The sequence below is a fragment of the Acomys russatus genome, chromosome 20, assembly GCF_903995435.1.
Source record: "Acomys russatus chromosome 20, mAcoRus1.1, whole genome shotgun sequence".
NCBI classification, from domain to species: Eukaryota; Metazoa; Chordata; class Mammalia; order Rodentia; family Muridae; genus Acomys; species Acomys russatus.
Window position 1 is genome coordinate 61,536,816 of NC_067156.1, and position 19,027 is coordinate 61,555,842.

Consider the following 19,027-nt stretch of genomic DNA (forward strand, 5'->3'; position numbering starts at 1 on the left):
GAGCCCCTGCATCACTTCTGGAAACCGGGCCCTCCCCAAAACACTCCAAAACATAACAGAGGCCACCTTGGCATGCCTAAAACACATGCATTGGAATAAGTGGCTAAAATTAAGCTACTGAGAAGATTCAGAAATAACTCCCAGGGCTCAGGGTAAATGCTGACCCAGGCAGGAAGGCTCCTCGGTATTTTTAAAACCCGTGGCCTGGTCACTGCTAGGGAGCCTTGGCGAATGGAATACACCCTCATGCCTTGGTCTGGGCCTCCTGATCAGGGGGCAGAGGGCAGCTGGAGGAAGTCCTCTCTTGAGGGCTGCACATTTTCCTGTAACTCAACGTTACCTTCTTTTGGGCCTCTTACTGGGTGGGGCCATAACCTGGGGAAAAAAATATCTCTGGTCTACTACAGGAACTTCTAACACATGTCCAGTCATGACTCACTCTGTGCAGGGAAGGCAGGACTGGCCTAGTGGTGACCGAGTAGACAGTGTGGTGGCCTTGGCTGAAGTCTTTCCATTTCTCCCTTTCTTGGCAGGAGGCACAGTAGCCCTTCTTTCAGTCCATTTGAAAATGGAAACCCCTATCCTGATGAGACCTGATAGGCTGAGGTCAGAGGTCTGGGCAGGGTTGGGGGGTGTGGGGGTCGGGGGGAGAAATAGGGTGGAAGAGGGAGGGAGGGTGGGAACAAAAAGAGCCAGGGATAGCAATTGGGATGTTAAGTGAATAAATTATAATAAATAAATAAAGAAAATGGAAGCCCATCCTCACAAGACCACGGAGTCTTTCTTGAATGGCCTGTGATTGCAAGTGAGTTGGGTCTATACCAAAGTCAGCGAGGGGCCCAGGTCAGGGGAGGATGGGAGCACTGGGCAACGAAGAGAAGATTCAGATCAGAGCGCCGGTTGGAAGCAGAGGCTCTGAAGCCGAGCCTCCTAGCCCCTTTATTTCTCTTTACAAGTTACTTGCTTCATCTACAAAATGGCAATAAAAATAGCATGCCCTTCCTCGGGATGTCGGGAAGATTATATGAGCTAATATTTGTTTAAGGCTCAAAGCAGCGCTCTTAATATGGTGAGCCTTGGAGTGCTCATGGAGGGGCTGGGGGACTTCTGGCCTGGGCTGAGAGTGGGCCAGGCTTATCTCAGGACCCATTAGAAAGATCCATAGGATGAATGGATCAACAGCCAGCCACCTCTTCAGCACCTGTGGATCCACAGCCCGCCACCCCTTCACAATCAGTGGATCCACAGCCCGCTACCCCTTCACAATCAGTGGATCCACAGCCCGCCACCCCTTCACAATCAGTGGATCCACAGCCCGCCACCTCTTCAGCACCTGTGGATCCACAGCCCGCCACCCCTTCACAATCAGTGGATCCACAGCCCGCTACCCCTTCACAATCAGTGGATCCACAGCCCGCCACCCCTTCACAATCAGTGGATCCACAGCCCGCCAGCCCTTCACAATCAGTGGATCCACAGCCCGCCACCCCTTCACGATCACCCGCCACCCCTTCAGCTCCTGTGGTCTATAGACTGGTACACCTTCAGAATCAGTGCCTATGCAGCCTGTCACTCCCTTAGAACCCACAGATGTGCAGCCTGGCACCTCTGTAAATAGGATGCTCCTCTGTGGTGTCTGATCTTAGACGCCAGATGCAGGGGACATGACAGCATAGCTCAGGATGGCTGGGTGCCAGCATACAGACCTGGACTAGATACAGAAAGGAAAAATATGCACAGGAGCAGAGATATGTCCTGCTTGTCTAGAACTTTCTGAAAAGAACACTAGCCATTTTCTTGAGAGCCTAGGCCAGCATCCATAGTGTTCCCAATTCTGACTTTTCCATCCTGTGGCTAATAAATGGAATGGATTTGGGAAGACTCCTCTTTTAACTGTGGCATGCACTCTGTAATACCTTTAAGAGTTGGACTCACAGTCACATTTCATAGCAGAAAAACTAAGCTCCTCGAGCATAAGGCAAGGGCTCTGGACCAGGCTCTAGGGCTCCCGGTCCAACATCCTTTGCCTCCATGTTTATGGTGGAAGGTTTTTCAGAGTAAATGGTAGGAGGAAGGAGGACTCACGTTTTCTGAGGATACAGTTATTTTGTGGTCTTTCTGAGGACTGGATCCCCACATATACTCTAAAGGCATCCCTAACCCTGGGAATGAAAAGAATAAATTTGTGAGTGTCTCCCCTAACCCAAGAACCGCTGTTTGGTGAGAGATGAACTGGACTTAAACATCAAGTGAGCCTGGCCAAGGGCTTGGCTATCCACCATGTACACTGTCCCCTATGGGCGGCTGAAATGATTTAGTTGACCAAAGCTTGGTTATTTGAGCCTTAAGAGGAGTAAGAGGTGGAGCTAGCACTGGTGAGCCAATCCATAAATGTCCAGGCTTCCAGAAAAAGAGTGACTAAGACATCTGAGGTGGAACAGTTGATGCAACTTGGTGGCTGGCTCCTGCAGTCCTCTTTATCCTGTCCCAGCCACAGACACCTGGAGCTGCTGCATTAGTCAATAGCTAGTTTCCTGGTCAAAAGCCCTCCCATTCCCAGGCTACAAGGATGCCCCTGGCCTGTCTTCAGTTGCCTTTCTTGATCCTCGGAATCCCTGCTTTGCTCTTTAGAACTCTGACAGTTCAACAAAAAGGGTAACAGTGGCTGAACAAAATAATGCCCAGTTGCTCAAGTGTGGACCCAGTCCCGGGAGATGACCTTTGTCCAGTGGGAAGAGCAGCTGCCCAGGGAGCCTGCAAAATGTATGGCAGGCCACCTCTCGTGCCTGTTTGGCCCCTGTATGGTTGTGAATTCTGAGCTAGGGATACACTGGTCCCTCTATAGGAGAAGGTGCCCACAGGTCTTCTCATAAAGCGTGAAGCTAGGAATGGGGCCTGAGTTTGGAGCATACACCACAGGAGAGTGGCAGAAGAGGGATCAGGGAAGGCACATGGTTCACAGGAGGGTTGGCACCAGGAGCGGTGGTGAGGCATCAGCACTATACAGAGGATGATGTGACACGTTAAGGCTTGTTCAAAGCCTGGGGGCTCTGTTTCAGTCTAACGAGGACCACGAGGAGCCGGACATGTGGCTGGGAGCAATGAGCTGCTCTTCTTTCCAAGCGAGCCCGCCTGGGGGTGGGCGTGCGGGAGGAGGAGACATCCTAAAAATAATTCCTATCTGACTCATTTTGCTCCCAATCTGACAGGGCTGCCTGCCAGGTGGGGGTCTGCCTGGCCCATTTTCTTATCTATCTTTAGCAGGAAGTTAATGAGGGCAATTTCCTTGCTGAGATAGGAAGAGAAACCGTGGGCAATGTGAGCGCAGATCTGTCTCAGAGTCCCCCAGATCCTGACAACAGGGTGGCAATGACAGTCACTAAGGGGATGAGCTGTCTACGAGAGTTGCGGTGACGGTGTCATACCAGGATGGCACAAACGAAGTAGTGAAACCAAGCCAGTGGCAGCCGGGGTAGGGAGTGTCCACTCCTTTCTTCCAGGTCCTGTCACCATCACCATGTGAACAATGTGCTGAAAATCCCCCGGCTCCCCGCACAGCCTTTCATCTTCAGCATCTCTCTACCCTGTTTGAAGGGATAAGTATAGCTCGACCCTGTTGTTCAGGAGGTCAATCTTCCAGAATGTCACTGTAAACATTGAGATGTTTCTCCTCTGGTCACATTTTCACCAACTCATCAATACATAATCTCTTTTTATGTCTGTGTTTCTGTTTATAGACTACTTATTTTATTGATTTTCACATTTTATTATTTATTTTCACTTGTATTGGTATTTTGCCTGCGTGTGTGTGTATATATGTATATGTATGTATGTATGTGTGTGTGTGTGTGTGTATCCACCTCATGCATCCTCTGCCTGTGGAAGCCAGAAGAGGGAGTCAGAGGCCCTGGGATTGGAGCTTCATGGTGGTTGTGAGCCACCATGTGGGTACTGAGAATTGAGCCAGACCTCTGGAAGAGTTGGCAGCACTCTCAACCATTGAGCCATCTCTTCAGCCTCCTACAGACTGTTTACTTAATATGTGTTGTTGATTTGTTAGCACAGAATGCACTGCAGGACTTGAACTTAGGCTCCTGGGGATGATGAAACAGGTCTGTGTTCACATCACCCACAGTTTCCTTTTTTTATCCCAACAAGGAACTTAAACTTAGGGTCACTACACAAACCTCCAGCATTTTACTCAAGAGCCACACAAGCAGCAAAATCACCAGCAAAGGCACACGAGTGTGAAAAAGCATGCCCCTTGACAAACCATGACCAGGGTAAGAGACAAAATAAGAAAAACAGGATGGTACACTGTACGACCTTGGCTGGGATTCTGGATAGCATGCAACTCAAATAATTTACCTATTCCATGTCTGCCAGTGACAGACTGTCAAAACACCCCAGGTATTTTCATAATATAGGAAGCTTTAGCAAGTAGGCAAACTTGCAATATGGAATCTGTGGATCATGAACATTAGCTGTACTTCTAGAAGGACTAACTGAGCAACTTGTGTGAATAAGCTGATGGAAAGATACAGATGTGATCAGTCAACTCCTGATCACTCCCAGTGAACAGGACCTGGAAGACCCAGCCCCTGTGTCTATCAGGGCCCTTGCCTATGGACCCAGGTGTCATTTGACCAACTCTGGTCAAATGGTATGAGGATGGATTTTGGACTGAAGGGAGGAGTCACTCCTAACCACTGGTGACCTGCAGTAGGGTTGCCAGAGCAACGGCAAACAGTCAGACTTAAAAATATTAACACAACTCTAAAATTACATGTTTGTATTTAGAGGCAGTGGACAGAAACACGAGGCTGGCGACGGAGTACATGATGTAACTTATGGGGATGGACAAAAGAAAACAGAGCTCTTAAACTCTGAGTCTGATTGCCATGAGAGAACACACACTGACCTGGAAAGGGCAAACCCACCTGCTGTACCTGCAGGACGCTGGGGCCATGAAGGAGACAGCACAGAACGGGACTTAGAGCTCGCACCTCTCACTTGAGGGGCAGGGCAGTGCTGGCTATGAGAATGCAATGTGGACTCATGAGTGGCCTCTGATTGTGTCTAAAGCATTTTAGAGAATAGATACAATAAATGGTAAATTTTAGGAGTCAACTTGATTGGGCTAGGGTATACCTATGTGGCTGGTAGGTAAAAAGTGTGAGGACAAGAGTTTGAATCACCAGAACCAACATACACAAGCGTTTATAATCCCAGTATTTCCATGGGAGGCAGAGACAGAAGAGTCCCTGGAGGGGAGAGGGGAGGCAGTCATGGACCAGTTAGTTAGTCTGAAACATATAGCTGAAAAAACACAATGGAGAGCCTGTCTCAAACATGCATCTAAACCCCAGGTTCTCTCCTGACCTCTGCATAGGTGCTGGTGCATGCATGCATGCGCGCGCGCGCGCACACACACACACACACACACACACACACACACACACACGACCATTTTTGTGTATCCTCGGAGGTGGTTCCTAGAGAGATCACGCTTGAGTCATTGTGCTGAGTAAAGAAGATTCACCCTCATCAGTGTAAACAGCATCACCCAGCCTGTCTAGGGATGGTCACAGTACAAAAGGCAGCAGAAAGCTCAACTGGCCTGCTGGCCTCCTAACAGAGCCTTGTGCTCTCCTGACCTCAGATGGTAGGGCACTCTGTCCTTGCCTTTTGGACTTGAGACTGAATTACACCAGTGGCCGCCTACAGCAATGCTCATAACATACAACAGACTTAGTGATACCCTGGCCTCTATGGTCTTAGGGAGCCAATTCCAATAGAAAACGGGGAGAGATTAAAGCCACATGTATACAGTTCTAAATTTCAAAAATTAAAGAATATAGACACAACTTTCCTCCAAGGAGACTTGCAAATATAGATGGCTTAGAAGAAAACAGGCGATTATTAATTGCCAGCTTAGCTTTATAGACTAAATCATAGCCAGATCAAATCTACATCTCTTTTTGAAAGGGCCACTCTCCTGGCACATTCAGGGAACACTATAGACATCAAAATCCAAAAAAGGTTGCAAGGGGCCTTTCCCATCGCATCATCCTTGCACTTTCTATCATTATACAAACAAAGTAAAACCCCAAGACAACTCAAGAAACAAACAACAAAGTCCCACAACTTTCCCTCTAATGATGAATATGGTAGTGCATGTGTGTGATTCTGGTACTAGAAACACTGAGGCAGGGGATTACAGTTCAAAGAGTCTACATAACGAGACCCTGTCTGAAAATTAAAAACAAAACAAACAAACAAAAAAAACCCAACAAAACAATAACATAGAACTCATTTGTCACAAAATTCAACCCTCTAAAGCATATAATCAGTCTTTTTGGGTATATTTATAAATATACTATACCAATTCCAGACGAACTATTTGTTTTTTATTGGTGACGGACAGTGTTTACAAGGAGCATGGAAAAATCAAAGCTGATGGCTGATACCTGGGATCTGAGCTTGTGCAGGCAGAGGAAGCAAGGAAGAGATTACTTTATTTTTCGGACTATAAGACGCACCTGACCATAAGACCCAGTTTTTAGAGCAGTAAAACAAGAAAAAACAAAAACAACCCCCCCCAAAACAAAAAACCAACAACAACAGTAAAAACAGTCTCACCCTAATCCCCCCCACCCACTTTTTTGAGAAAAAGTATGTCATATGGTCCGAAAAATAAGGTAGATTCTTAGCTGGTTCCACAGTTTGAGGAAACATCACGCCACAGTCACGGTCAGCTGTGGGAAAGACACCATGGCCACTCTGCAGCGTCCAGCATGCAACCCAACTCAAGCTACCCCAGGGGGATGGCTTGCCTTCTGGCTTCTCGTGCAGTGGAGCCATTTGATGCTAACCAGGATGGCCAAGGTATTCTTTATTTCTTCCTGCCCATCTGCTTTGCGCATGGAATATGTTAACCATTCTGAGACCTCACTTAAAGAAACAAATTAACTTGAAGAAGGGCTCTCCTGACTCCTGGAAGCATAGATGCCATCATGCAAAAGGCCATGAATAATATCTTTATTAGTCTCCTTACTCTAATTGGTGAGAAGCCAAGCTCTGGAGTCTGTGGGCTCTTCTGAGTCTCTTGACGACCTAGGCAGGGGATATTCAGAGCAAAGTAGACAGTGGCTACTCCCTCCTATTAATCATAGTGGGGCCTCCGAGCCCCACACGTGCCCCTGTTTCTATGGAACTGTGTGGGTGGCTTCTGGGGATGCCTGGCCCATCATCTGCCTAGCTGTGGCTTCTCTTCTCCCTCACACTTCCACCTCCCTTTCAGATTCTTCTGGAGTTTCACTAGAAGCTTAATCATTATTCCAAAAGGGGAACATTCTAGGCTCTTCCCCCATCCTGACACCCCCATGATGCCTAGTTCTAGAAACCACAACTCGGATGCCTTGTAGACATACAACACTGAATATTTCTACAGCCAGAGTGCCACTGTGGTGGCTTTACTTTAGGACCTTGATTGCAAGGGCCTTGCCTTTTGGAATTCTCCAGATCACAGAACGTACCATGGACAACAATTCTAGCTAGGGGTGTGTGTGGTGGTTTGAATAGAAATGGCCACCATTGGCTCATAGGTCTGACTGCTTAATCCCTAGTTGGTGGAACTGTTTGAGAAGGATTAGGAGGTGTGTCACTGGAAGCAGGGTGTGAGGTTTCAAAAGCTCATACCCTTTCCAAATAGCTCTCTCTCTGCCTTGTGCTTGTGAATCCAGATGTGAGCTCTCTGCTACTGCTCTAATGCCAGGTATGCCTGCCTGCCACCATGCTCACCGCCACGATAGTATGGACTCAACCTCTGAAACTATAAGCCCCTAATAAACTCTTTTTCATAAGTTGTTTTGGTCATGGTGTTTTGTCACAGCAATAGAAAAGTAACTAATGGTTACTTTTTTTTTTAACAGTTTTAACAGTGTATAATTGTGAGGAGCTCAATGTAGTGCCTATATCCCTTTCAGAAACAGCTCTCACCCCTCTGGCTGCCCCTATGGAAATGGCCTTGGTCCTGCTCAGCCTGAGACCACGCCCCCTTCTGATGATCAAGGGACATGGTACGTAAGGTTCTGCATAGTCACTCCATCTTAGGTCAACTCTCAGATGTTCCTCAAACTTCAGAACTCGCTGTAGGGTGAGAACAAATCACCAAGTCTTCCCTAGAGCTCAACTTCTCTCTGCCTGAGCCTGCTGCCCCTTCCTCACAGTATCCCTTCCAGAGCTTGCCCTCACCCTGGAGTCTGCTTCCCAGACATGTAGTGTTTGTTTACTGTAGTGATATGTTAATCTCTTAAAATAGAGCAAGGGGTGAGCAGATTGAGGGTGGGGAGTGGGAGGAGGGTTGCAGAACTCTCCCCCTTCCACAAGGATGAGGGAATCCATTAAGTAAACAGAAGCTATAAGCCAGAACTTCGGCCGGCTGTATAGTAAATGTCTTCTTCCTGAATGCTGGGGTTGGGCAGAGAACTTTAGGGGGAACCTTCCATTTCTAACCTAGTAGATATGGAGCACACAAAACCATGTTACTCCTGGGGAATGCATGGAATATTCACTTAATCCATTTCTATCCCCAAATGTCTACTTTCGCTGACATGTCATATTTTATTAGCGCCCCCCCCCCTTTTCCCAAAAAAGTAAGCAAATGGTTATCAGTTGTACAAATATTGAGAAAATTCTTAAGGAGAAAACCTTCAAGTTGTCCATGTGGTTATTTCTTTTTGCAAAATAGGGTAAGGACAGGTATAACTCAGTCTTAATCCAAGCCCCCAAAAGCAGCCTGTGGGAAGAGGAAGTAGAGCCTTGGCTTGCTCTGTAGAGAGGCTCTACTTACTCACTGTCCTGGGCTTGGGGATGCAGTGACTATGAGGTTAGACTTTCAAGGCAGGAATGAGAAGAAGAGTGTCTCCTCAACATGGAAATGCTTTCTGTGCCCCTGGAGAGCACAGTGTTGCTAAGACCATCAAGTGCTTTACAAGAATGAGCTGGGCAAGCCTCTCTAGTAGTGCACCAATTTAATTTCTCTCTTCTCTCTTCTCTCTCTCTCTCTCTCTCTCTCTCTCTCTCTCTCTCTCTTTCTCCCTCTCTCTGTCTCTGTCTTTGTCTCTCTGTTTGTCTCTGTCTCTCTCTCCCTGAGACAGATTCTCTGTGTAGCCTTGGCTGTCTTGGAACTCACTCCATAGACGAGTGTGGCCTCAAACTCACAGAGATCCACCTGCCTCTGTCTTCCTGAGTGCTGGGATTACAGGTGTGCACCACCAACTCTTGGCTTGTAGACCAGGTTTACGAAAGAAAACACAGTTTTTAAGAAATGAAGACCCAAGGGACTAGAGAGATGGCTCAGCAGTTAAGAACACTTACTGTTCTTGCAGAGGACTGGAGTTCAGTTCCTAGCACCCACACTGGGAGGCTCACAGTTGTCTGTAGCTCTAGCTCCAGATAGATCTGATGCCTCTGGCTTCTATGGGCATTAGCACACATGTATACACACACACACACACACACACACACACACAATTCACACAGCCTCTATTTCCAGGCATTATACCTACACTGCTACATGATTCAGCTCTCTCTTTTTTAATCTTTACATTCCCTTATTGGAGCAAGATTCCTGACATATACAGTGATGTATTTACTAAACAGAGTCCTGTGCAGAAATTACACACTATCCATCTAGAAAGATTTTGGATGATTTAGCTCTTTAATGCCTCCACACTGAACCAGGGAAGAGAAAGGCAGCAAGACTCACACAGACACCTGGAGAGCTAAACAGGACTAGGACAAGCGCCAGACTTTTGTGTGGATGACAATGTTAGGTCCCGGTTTTGAGAATGCCCATTCTGGCTAGGAGGTACCACTCAATTCTAGGCACAGCAACGGACTATGGGGCCTGCAGCTATCAGACCCAATTCCAGTCACTTTGTAGGGAGACAGAAGGCCAAAGACGCCTGCAGGCATCCCAAGGTGAGTCACAGAAACAGCAGCAGGATGTGGCTTGCCACTTCCCATCTCATGACAAATAGTAAGCTCTGAGGCATTACGTAGATGCAGGCTGTGTTCCTTGGTCACCACAGCTGAACCTGGTTATCTCGCTGTGGCACCTTCTCAGTGTGGTTAGTGCTTTACTTGCTAGCAAGGCTAGTAGTGTCCAGTATTCAGGTTTTGTACCTAACAAAGGCCACTATGGTGGATCATCTGCTAGGAGAGCTGGGGTTGGCTTGGTAATGTTTTATAGTCTATCTGTGAATGCCAGAATCACCACAACTTCCAAGAATGACTCAGGAGCCCCCAGCCATTAGGTAATAAGGTCTCAGCTACACTGTTACCTGCTCACTCCTGAAAATCTCTACCATGTGGGGGGCTCTATAACAGGACACTCCCCCAAGTGAGAAATGGGTTGTGTTCTGTTTCTGACTGGCTCCTTGTCGAGCATACTTCGGCTGTGTGTGTCTGCTACCCTGAACTGCAGTCTGACTCCAGTGGCCAAGATGCTCCCTCTCTATAAACATAGGCAGCGGCCACTAGTCCGTCCACGTAAATCTTTCATGGGCTTCACTATGCTCGATCCTCTACCCTGGCCCCAGTCCTCCAGCCCCCCTCACAGGACATATTTTCTGTCCCCTTAATCATCTTTATTGCTTCTCTTTGGATGCTGGCCCGGTCCACATCCTTTGTGAGTTGTGTTGACCTAGCCGGCACGCTCAAAACTATGGGTAAGGAGAAGTGGAGGTCCAGCTTCCTGGTCTTCCCATGTCATGCACATTCCCTCCTGACGACATTCCTGGGTCATGTCGTTTCCGGAGGCCTGCACTGTCTAGGAGACTCCTGTGGAGCATGGTGACCTGGCCTAAAAAGTGACATGTGGGCTGACCTGGATGCCAGTGCCTTGGCCCTGAGAAGCCTTCTCATTTGTAAGCTTGGAGAGTGTTGGCATCTTTGAGATACACACTGGGGAGGAAGGATGGAAAGCCTTCTGTTCTCACTGACTCCTTCTTGGCACTTGTAAACAGCATTTAATATAAATAAATGGTTCGAGGCCAGCCTGGGCTACAAAGCAAGTCCAGGACAGCCAAGGCTACACAGAAAGACCCTGTCTCGAGAAAAACAAACAAAAACCAAAAATATGTACATTTCTCCTTTGAGGGGTGCTCCCCATTTCTTTCCTTTACCCAGAAGCCAGAATCCAAGAATTGTCCTGTGTAATGCTACAGAGGAGAGTGGAGTCACAGAGCAGGCAATCAACTGTACCCTGCTCAGGCCAGGGTTAGGGGCTGGCTCGGCTCTCCTGACTCAGTTTCCTCTTCTGATGTCTGTTGATTCCCAGTCCTCACTCAGAGCAGCCTGCCTCCCAGCTAGCTGGGTCCTCATTTCCCCCTTGTGAATGCTTTCAGAAAGAGGAAATCCCCTGTTGGATGACAGGCACTCTGGCCATCTTTCTTCTGCCTATCTGCTACTTCCTGATTCAGGATTTCCAACAGAGTGAGGAGGGGTCAGAAGCCCAGGCTGGCCAGAGCCCAGCACTTCCAGCTGTGGTGCTGCAGCATCCAGGGCAGGTGCTCCTAGGGCTCTGGGTGCAGGACGTCAGCTGGCTGACTCTGGTCTCTTAAAGGACATTCTCTGTTCTCTGAAGGTAAATCCACAAGCCATCACCTTTGCCTAAGAATAAATTCCCCATAGGGAAACACCTCATTTAAATTCTTCAGGCATAAGCCTTTCTGTTCTTTCTTTTTTTAAAGATTTTCACCCAGAAATACTTTCTGCATATTCAAGCAAAAAAGAAAACAAAACAAAAAACCCAAAAAACAAAACAAAAAAACCATCTCCATTTCCCCTTTAACACAAATGGCTGTGCACAATATGCTTCTGCATCTGGAATTTTTCATTTAAACTGTATCAAGAAGACCTTTCCATGTAAGAAAGCCTTGTGGAACACACACACACACACACACACACACACACACACACACACACACACACACACACACCTGCATTTCTTGGATGCTTGATCTTGATTTCTTGTTGCAATGCAGGCTACCTCATTATGCTTTTTCTGTCCTCTGGTTCCTGTTCTGGGCTGTGGGGGGTCACTGCAAAGTGTGGCACATACACAGGACAATTCCCAATAGTGGAGAAGCAGAAAGAGGAATGCCTTTGCATTAGTGAGCTTGGGGAGCCTCCTGGAGGCCATGTCTCTAAATGTGCAGCCTGTGGGCTCTGTTCCTTGAGGATGTGCTGCGGTTTTAGTTTGTAGAAAGAACACTTCTGCAAAGCCTGGGCAATCCTGGTTCTCAGGAAGGAGTGGAGCCGGTGGCCCTCTGCTGGTCTTCTTAAGAGACCTAGTCCCTGGGCCAAGCACAGAAACACACTTGCTGATATGACATGACTATTTTACCGCCATTGTCACCACAAAGGAACCCATCTTATTTACAGCATAGGCCAGAGCAAGCCTGACCAGCAGCCGGCACAGGAAAGAGTGCGAGCATTCACAAAGGTTGTCCCTACCTTCGGTCGTTTCTCCTCCTCCGGAACAGCTTCTTGGTGTGTGCAATCTCCACTTCATGGGGCATCGGGTGGTAGCCCTGTGACAGAGAGAGAAAGATAGATAGATAGATAGAGAGAGAGAGAGAGAGAGAGAGAGAGAGAGAGAGAGAGAGAGAGAGAGAGAGGAGGACATGGATCACTGTTGCGAAAGAACAGAATGTGTCCAAGACCACATTTACCATGATGAGACCTGAAGGGCCCGAGATTCTGACCATCAGATCAGACCAGAAAATGGAAATCATTAGAACAAATGAATCTCCACCAAGGGAGGATGCTAAGACTCTAGACTCAAAGAATAGAGGGACCAGAAGGAGCCCTCAGAATTCATCATGTTCAAACTCTCAAGTACGGAAGCTGTTGGAGCCAAAGCTGAGTGTACAGGCCAAGGTCTCGCAGAGAAAAGCAGCAGAGCCAAGGCCACTCATGCCGTCCCATTCTTCTTGGTTAGGGGCTGGTTCCATGAATACAGACCAGGATTGGGAGTGGGGGTGGGGGTGAGGCTTCCTGTGGAATCCAAAGCCAGAGAGCTAAGTGTTGCCTCGTCACCCATAAGGCCAGGGACATAGACAATGGCTGTAGGAAGGGGACAGGTTCTTTTCCCCAGTTTCCAGTTGGAAATGTCACCACCATTGAGAGGCACTGAGAGGACTGGAGATGAGTGTGCCAAACCCATGCCTTGAGCATAAATTGACTGAATCCTAGGGCCAAAAACCCCCATGCAATTTTACCTTTCCTTTACCTTGGAAGTATTTAGGGAAAACACGCAAAGAGCTCAACTATCCTCTACACTTCAAAGGAGAGCCCGGGGAAAACACTAATGGTGGCTTGGGCACACGGTCCTTACGATTATAAGGACTATGGATTGGCATCAAGGTTGGGAAGAGGTCTGCTTCTATGCCATATCAATCCTACCAAAAGCCTGGCCTAAGTGGGAACTATTTGCAGAAGCTCATCTGCACACAGGGCATGCAAATGTGTCTGTGTGGAGGCCATGCCCAGGAGCATTGCCACTCCATTCCGGGCAGCTGGAGTGGGATCTGAGTCCCCGCCTAGGGCCTGGGATACCTGAGATATTGACGGTTTCATACACTGCCTAGGCATGAACAAGGTGAAGGAGGAGCCACAGATCCAGGCATACTGGAGAGGGGCAGAGTTTGGGGGGTGGTCCATTTGGCTCCAAGCCCCCACTTGGCAGACCGGGAGACTGAGGTCCAGAGAGGCCAAGCAGTGAGACAGAGACAGCAGTTTTATGGGTTGTGGTTCCCTTCATGGGGACTCTCCAGGGAGGGCCTCCTTTAGTTGGCCTTTACAGAGTAAGGTGGAAGACATTGGTGGCCCTGGCTGGACTTGGACTGGCCAGTTTGCTGGAGCTTCCCTGAGAGGTGACAGGAGGACACTGGGTCAGGCAGATGGGATCTTGGAGTTATGGTTACTTGGCACAGACTTCTATTGAGCCCGGGGAGCAAAAGCCATTTTAAACTATTTTAATGATGGTCCTCCCCTCCCACTCTGGTCTTTCCAGCCTCCAACAATCTAGCCAAAAATGTGTGAATGGATTCCAGGCTCCAGGCAGCCACAATGGGCCGCTGGGACCTTCCGGATATGCTTTGTTTAATGGGTTTTTCAAAGGATATTATTTGTTTTCGTTAATATAAAACACAAATAAGGAAAAGCACCAACTCGTCTTCTCTCACTTCCTCTCTCCCACCCTGACCAGGCTCTGGCCGGGCTCCTTCCCCTTCTTCTTCCATCCCTCCCTTCCTGCCTCACTCTAGGCCTCTCCAGGTCACTGTAGGAACACACTGGGTGTGCCCCCACTAGACAATGGTCAGGAAGCTGAGACTCCCTCCCAGGCTGGTCCTGAGCTGGCAGCCGACCAGGATCTCAGCTCAGGGCTGACAGATGGAGCTGCCCCCAGTGCTTGGCATAACATGAGCCAGGAGGTGCCAGTCTCTCCAGCCTGCCTCAGAGTTCTGGAATCTAATGCCTACCCAGGCCTCTCCCCACACAGGCACAGCCATGGGGACTTGCCCTTTTGCTCATACCCAGGACTAAAGCTCATACTTGTCCTCTAAGAAAAGTCTCCCTTAGTCACTTTGTCTCTGGGAACAGCTCACCCAAACTGTGACCGCTGGGTTAAGGCTGGGAGAGTGGCATGTCCTAGAAAGAGGAACCCAAGGACAGAAGTAATCAGTGAGGAGTCTGGAAGGAGCATTGGTTGCTGTTCTAGTGGCTTGGTCAGGGCAGAGGGGGGCTCTGGCTTCAGACCAGAGATACACTTGCTTTTCAGAAAAGACCTAACCCCTTGGCAGAGAATGAGCTTCTCCGGGCTGTCAGAGCATCCTCAAGAGCACATGTGGACTTAGTGCTAACACCTTGCTCAGCACATCTGTCTGCTTCTCTCCAAGCAAGAGGACCAGCCTTCAGGCCTCTCACGTGACTCTCAATGCATGTAGCCAGATGGCTGTGAATGTGCCACTGAGGTGTCACCCTGGACCTAGAGTACCACTAATGCCCACCGTTCCTCAACTCCTCTCCAGGAAACCATCCTCCCTTTGGCTTTGGGACCTAGCCACATTCTCCTAATACCCAACCCAACACTTGACCTGCGTGGGCCTTAGAGACAAGCAGCTGGCAGAAATCAAGCTTCTCTGAGGAGGGAGGGAGGGAGAGGTTAGGGTGGGCGGGCAGGCAGAGAATCCCTCCCTGTAGACTCAGTGCTGGCAGAGCACACGTGAGGCATGTACACTCATCTTTATAAACATGCATACCCCTGTGCTGGAGGCTGGGTACCAGTGTAAGAGGCTCCCTGAGTGGTAACACTATCGGTGTGGTTGCAAAACACATGCTCTATAAAACCAGCCCATTCTGGGATAGGCTTGGTGGGAGGAAAATCACACATCTAGTGTGCTGGGTGGTTTTTTTTATCAACTCGGCGCAAGCTACTCACCTGGAAAGAGGTAAGCTTAATCAAAGAATTGCCTCCACGCGAATGACCTGTAGCCGTGCCTATGAGAAACTGCCTCGACAAAGGATTGGTGCGGAAGGACCCAGGCCACAGTTGGCAGGTGGCTTAGGCAGAATGAGAAAGCCAGCCAAGAACAAGCTGGAGAGCAAAGCAGTAAGCAGTGTCCTCTGTGGTCTCTGTTTTAACTTCTGTCCTGACGTCCCTCAAAGAGGGATTATTACGTAGAATGATAAGCTGAAATGCTCTACTCTGTGAGGTGCTTTTGGTCATGGTGTTTATCATGGCAACCGAAATCAAACAGGGACACCCAGTATGGCAAGTGTCTCCGGGAGATTAAGGACAGGTCCAGGACTTTAGCTCCAGAGAGTGGACAAGGCCAGGCTAGAGTGCAAGTGCCATGGCCTGACCCAGTGGCTATGAAGAAATTAACCATGAAGGTGAGGACTCAGATGACAGAGCATGCACCCTGAGCCAGGAGCAGGTATACTGGCAGCTCAGAGAGCAGCTGCCGCTGTGATGACAGGGATCAACCTCCTATCACCTATCCAAGTATCTGTCCACATATCCTAACAGCTGCCCACCCTTCTATTCATCTTCCTATCTTATATCTGTGTTTTAGAGGAGTGGGAAAAATAGGCAAAAAGCACGTTCTTACAGAGTACACATTCTAGTCAAATCAGAAAGCCTCAAATAAACAAATATGTGTGATAAATCACAATGTTTTGATAGGATGAGAGGATGAGAGGAGCAAGGGTTGGGAGGGGGCCATCAAGGGAGACCTCTCTGTTAAGAGAATATTAACATCCATCCACTCACCCACCACCTATCTATCTACCATCCATCTATACATCCATCCATCCATTCATTCATCCATCCATCCATCCGCCAATCCACCCACCCATCCATCCATCATCAATCCACCCACCTACCCACCTATCTATCCATCCATCCATTCACCAATCCATCTGTCCATTGAAACACCCACCCATCTATCCACTCATCTATCAATCTACCAACCCCCCACCCATCCACCCATTCATTCATCTACCATCCATCCACCATACACCATCCTCCACCTGTCCATCCATTCATTCACTCACCCATCCATCCATCCATCCATCCATCTCCCCACCATACATCTGTGCACCCACCTACCCACCCACCCACCCATGTAACCATCCACCCACCATCCATCCGCACATCTATCCATCCTTCCTTTCATCCTTGGTTCTTTCTACAACACATACCGAAGACCTACACTATGTGTCAGTGCATCAAGTGGAGAGGAGCAGGACGAATAAAAGCAAATTCTGGTCCTAGATGTGCTAAGTGAACACAGATAGGAAGCTAATGCATGCCATGTCCTGAAGGATGCCACCAAGGGGTGAACCTGAGCTTGAGGCGACCTGTATAGCCTTCAACTTACACTGGGCAGAACTGTGTCTCTCAAAAAGTTGACTGAAATCTTCATCCCGAGTACCCACAGATGTGACCTTATTTGGATATAGGGTCTTTGTAGACACACTCAGGTTAGGATGAGGCCACGTGGGATTAGGTAGGGACCATAACCCACAACAATTGTCCTTAAAGAAAAGTCTTTGGACACAGAGACATTAGACAGAGGGAGGACATTAAAGGAAGATGGAGGCAGTGTCTACAGTGAGGCAGCTACAAGCCAAGAAAGATAACAGAGCCCAGAGAGCTGGTAAAAGGCAAGAAAAGTTTATCCCTTAGGGCCCAGACATCTTGATGGTTCTGGGAGACCACACTTTTCAGCTTTGGTCACTTGTCTTGGCAGCTCTAGAAAATTCACACCCACACTCCCTAAACGCCCATGTGTATCCCACACTGAGGCCCCCAGCACTCATCCATGCCTGCCTTCCTGGGCAATGCCAGTCTTGTGCCCAAGCCTCCAGTCCATAGCAGCCTAGCCATCCCAAATCAATGGCTGCTTGGGTCTCCACCTTCACACTGCTTCTGTCATTTGAGAGGAGGGATCCAAATCTCTGGGGGGGGGGGGGGAGAAACATCCTGCTCCATCCTGCTCCCCTGCATAGCTGGAAGAATCCTGAGCTCAGCAGACCCCAGGCTGAGCTACTGAGATGGGAGTCCTTCAAATCAGACCCTTCTGCATATGACACATCTCAATTCCAATTTTCTTAGAAGGCACAGTCAGATGTGAATCATGAGAAGATGATGGAAAATTGTCTTGATGACTTTGGCACCACAGAATGGGATGCTGCCTGTTGCTGGGTGGGTGATACTGAAATATTTGTTGAGGAAAAAAAAGCAAGAGGGAAACATGGGTCAGGAGTTAGAGCTGGCTGAAGCTGCCCTATTAAACAAGGGCTCTGCAGGCGATGGGGTAGCAATAGCCATCAAGAGAGGAGCTAGGGCCCACACCCCTGTTCCCTACCTTACTGAGCCCAAGGCAGGCCTGTGGGGCTCAGTGTAGCCAGTTACTAGTCAGTTAGCTGATAAAGCTGAGCCTGTGAGCTCATATCACTCCACCCATCCCTGCCCTTACCCACTCTTCTCCATTATTGGCAAGCTCCTCTGCACTTTCATCCTACGTGTGTGTGTGTGTGTGTGTGTGTGTGTGTGTGTGTCATGCGCACATGTGGTGGGTGTGTATGTGTGCACAGTTCTTGGTACACAACATTCCTTCCCATCAGCCCCAAGGAAGTTTAGAAGTGTTTCATTCATAGAGCTCAAGTCAACAGCCTGTGGTTTCATGGGTCTCAGTGCTCGCCTAACCTTCAAGGAAGATTTATTTTCTGAGCATTCCCATGATCTTTTGAAATTAATTAACTAATTAATTAATTTTCAGTACTGGGTATTGATCCCAGGGCAAGTGTTCTACCACTGGGGGTCCATCCCAATCCTTTTTTATTTTGAGATAGGGTCTCAATAAGTTACCCAGGTTGGCCTTGTTATGTAGCCCAGGCTAGCCCAAGACTTGAATTCTTCCTGCTTCAGACCCCTTCACAGCTGGGATTACAGGTGGACGGCACAAGGCCTGGCCCCTGAATCTTCGACTTCTGGCTGTTGATCATGGATGTGGATCCAGTGGGGTCATCCCCCATGACACCCTCAAGGCCTATTATCATTTTCTCTCAGTCCACATCAGCTCGTAAAGAAGGAAGCGTTACATATTTACAAGGAGGGCTTGTTCTTGGTGCGTTAAATTCCTCCCAGACAATAGAGGACCTAGTCCTGAACAAATGCCTTTACTGGGAAGCAGAGCGGCTATGAGATGATGGGGCTGCAAAAACAAAGACTGGATATCCTGGCCTAGACAGAGGGGATGATGGAGGTCCTAAGCCAGAAGGTACCCAAGTGGTACCCAAGCCTGACTCCTGACTAGGTAAGTCCTTCCCTGTCCACACAGAGACATCCATCTGCCTATTTTGCCCAGTGGTTAGGAAGCCACAGTTCTTTACTTGTTTGTGACTTTGCATATTGACCATACCATATTCCTGTCCCTCGCAGGAA

General features: G+C 48.5%; 1 protein-coding gene across 3 annotated transcripts in view; it reads right to left on the reverse strand.

Annotated features, from left to right (window-relative positions):
- Positions 1-19,027, reverse strand: part of Ctif (cap binding complex dependent translation initiation factor) — a 464,175-nt gene that overhangs the window by 375,430 nt on the left and 69,718 nt on the right. For all 3 annotated transcript variants that reach the window (XR_007832477.1, XM_051163669.1, XM_051163667.1), the window contains exon 6: positions 12,526-12,602. Coding sequence is in view for 2 of the 3 variants with exons in the window: in XM_051163669.1 (XP_051019626.1) it covers positions 12,526-12,602 (77 nt within the window). In the remaining variant the exon portion in view is untranslated. The remainder of the gene's footprint in view (positions 1-12,525; positions 12,603-19,027) is intronic.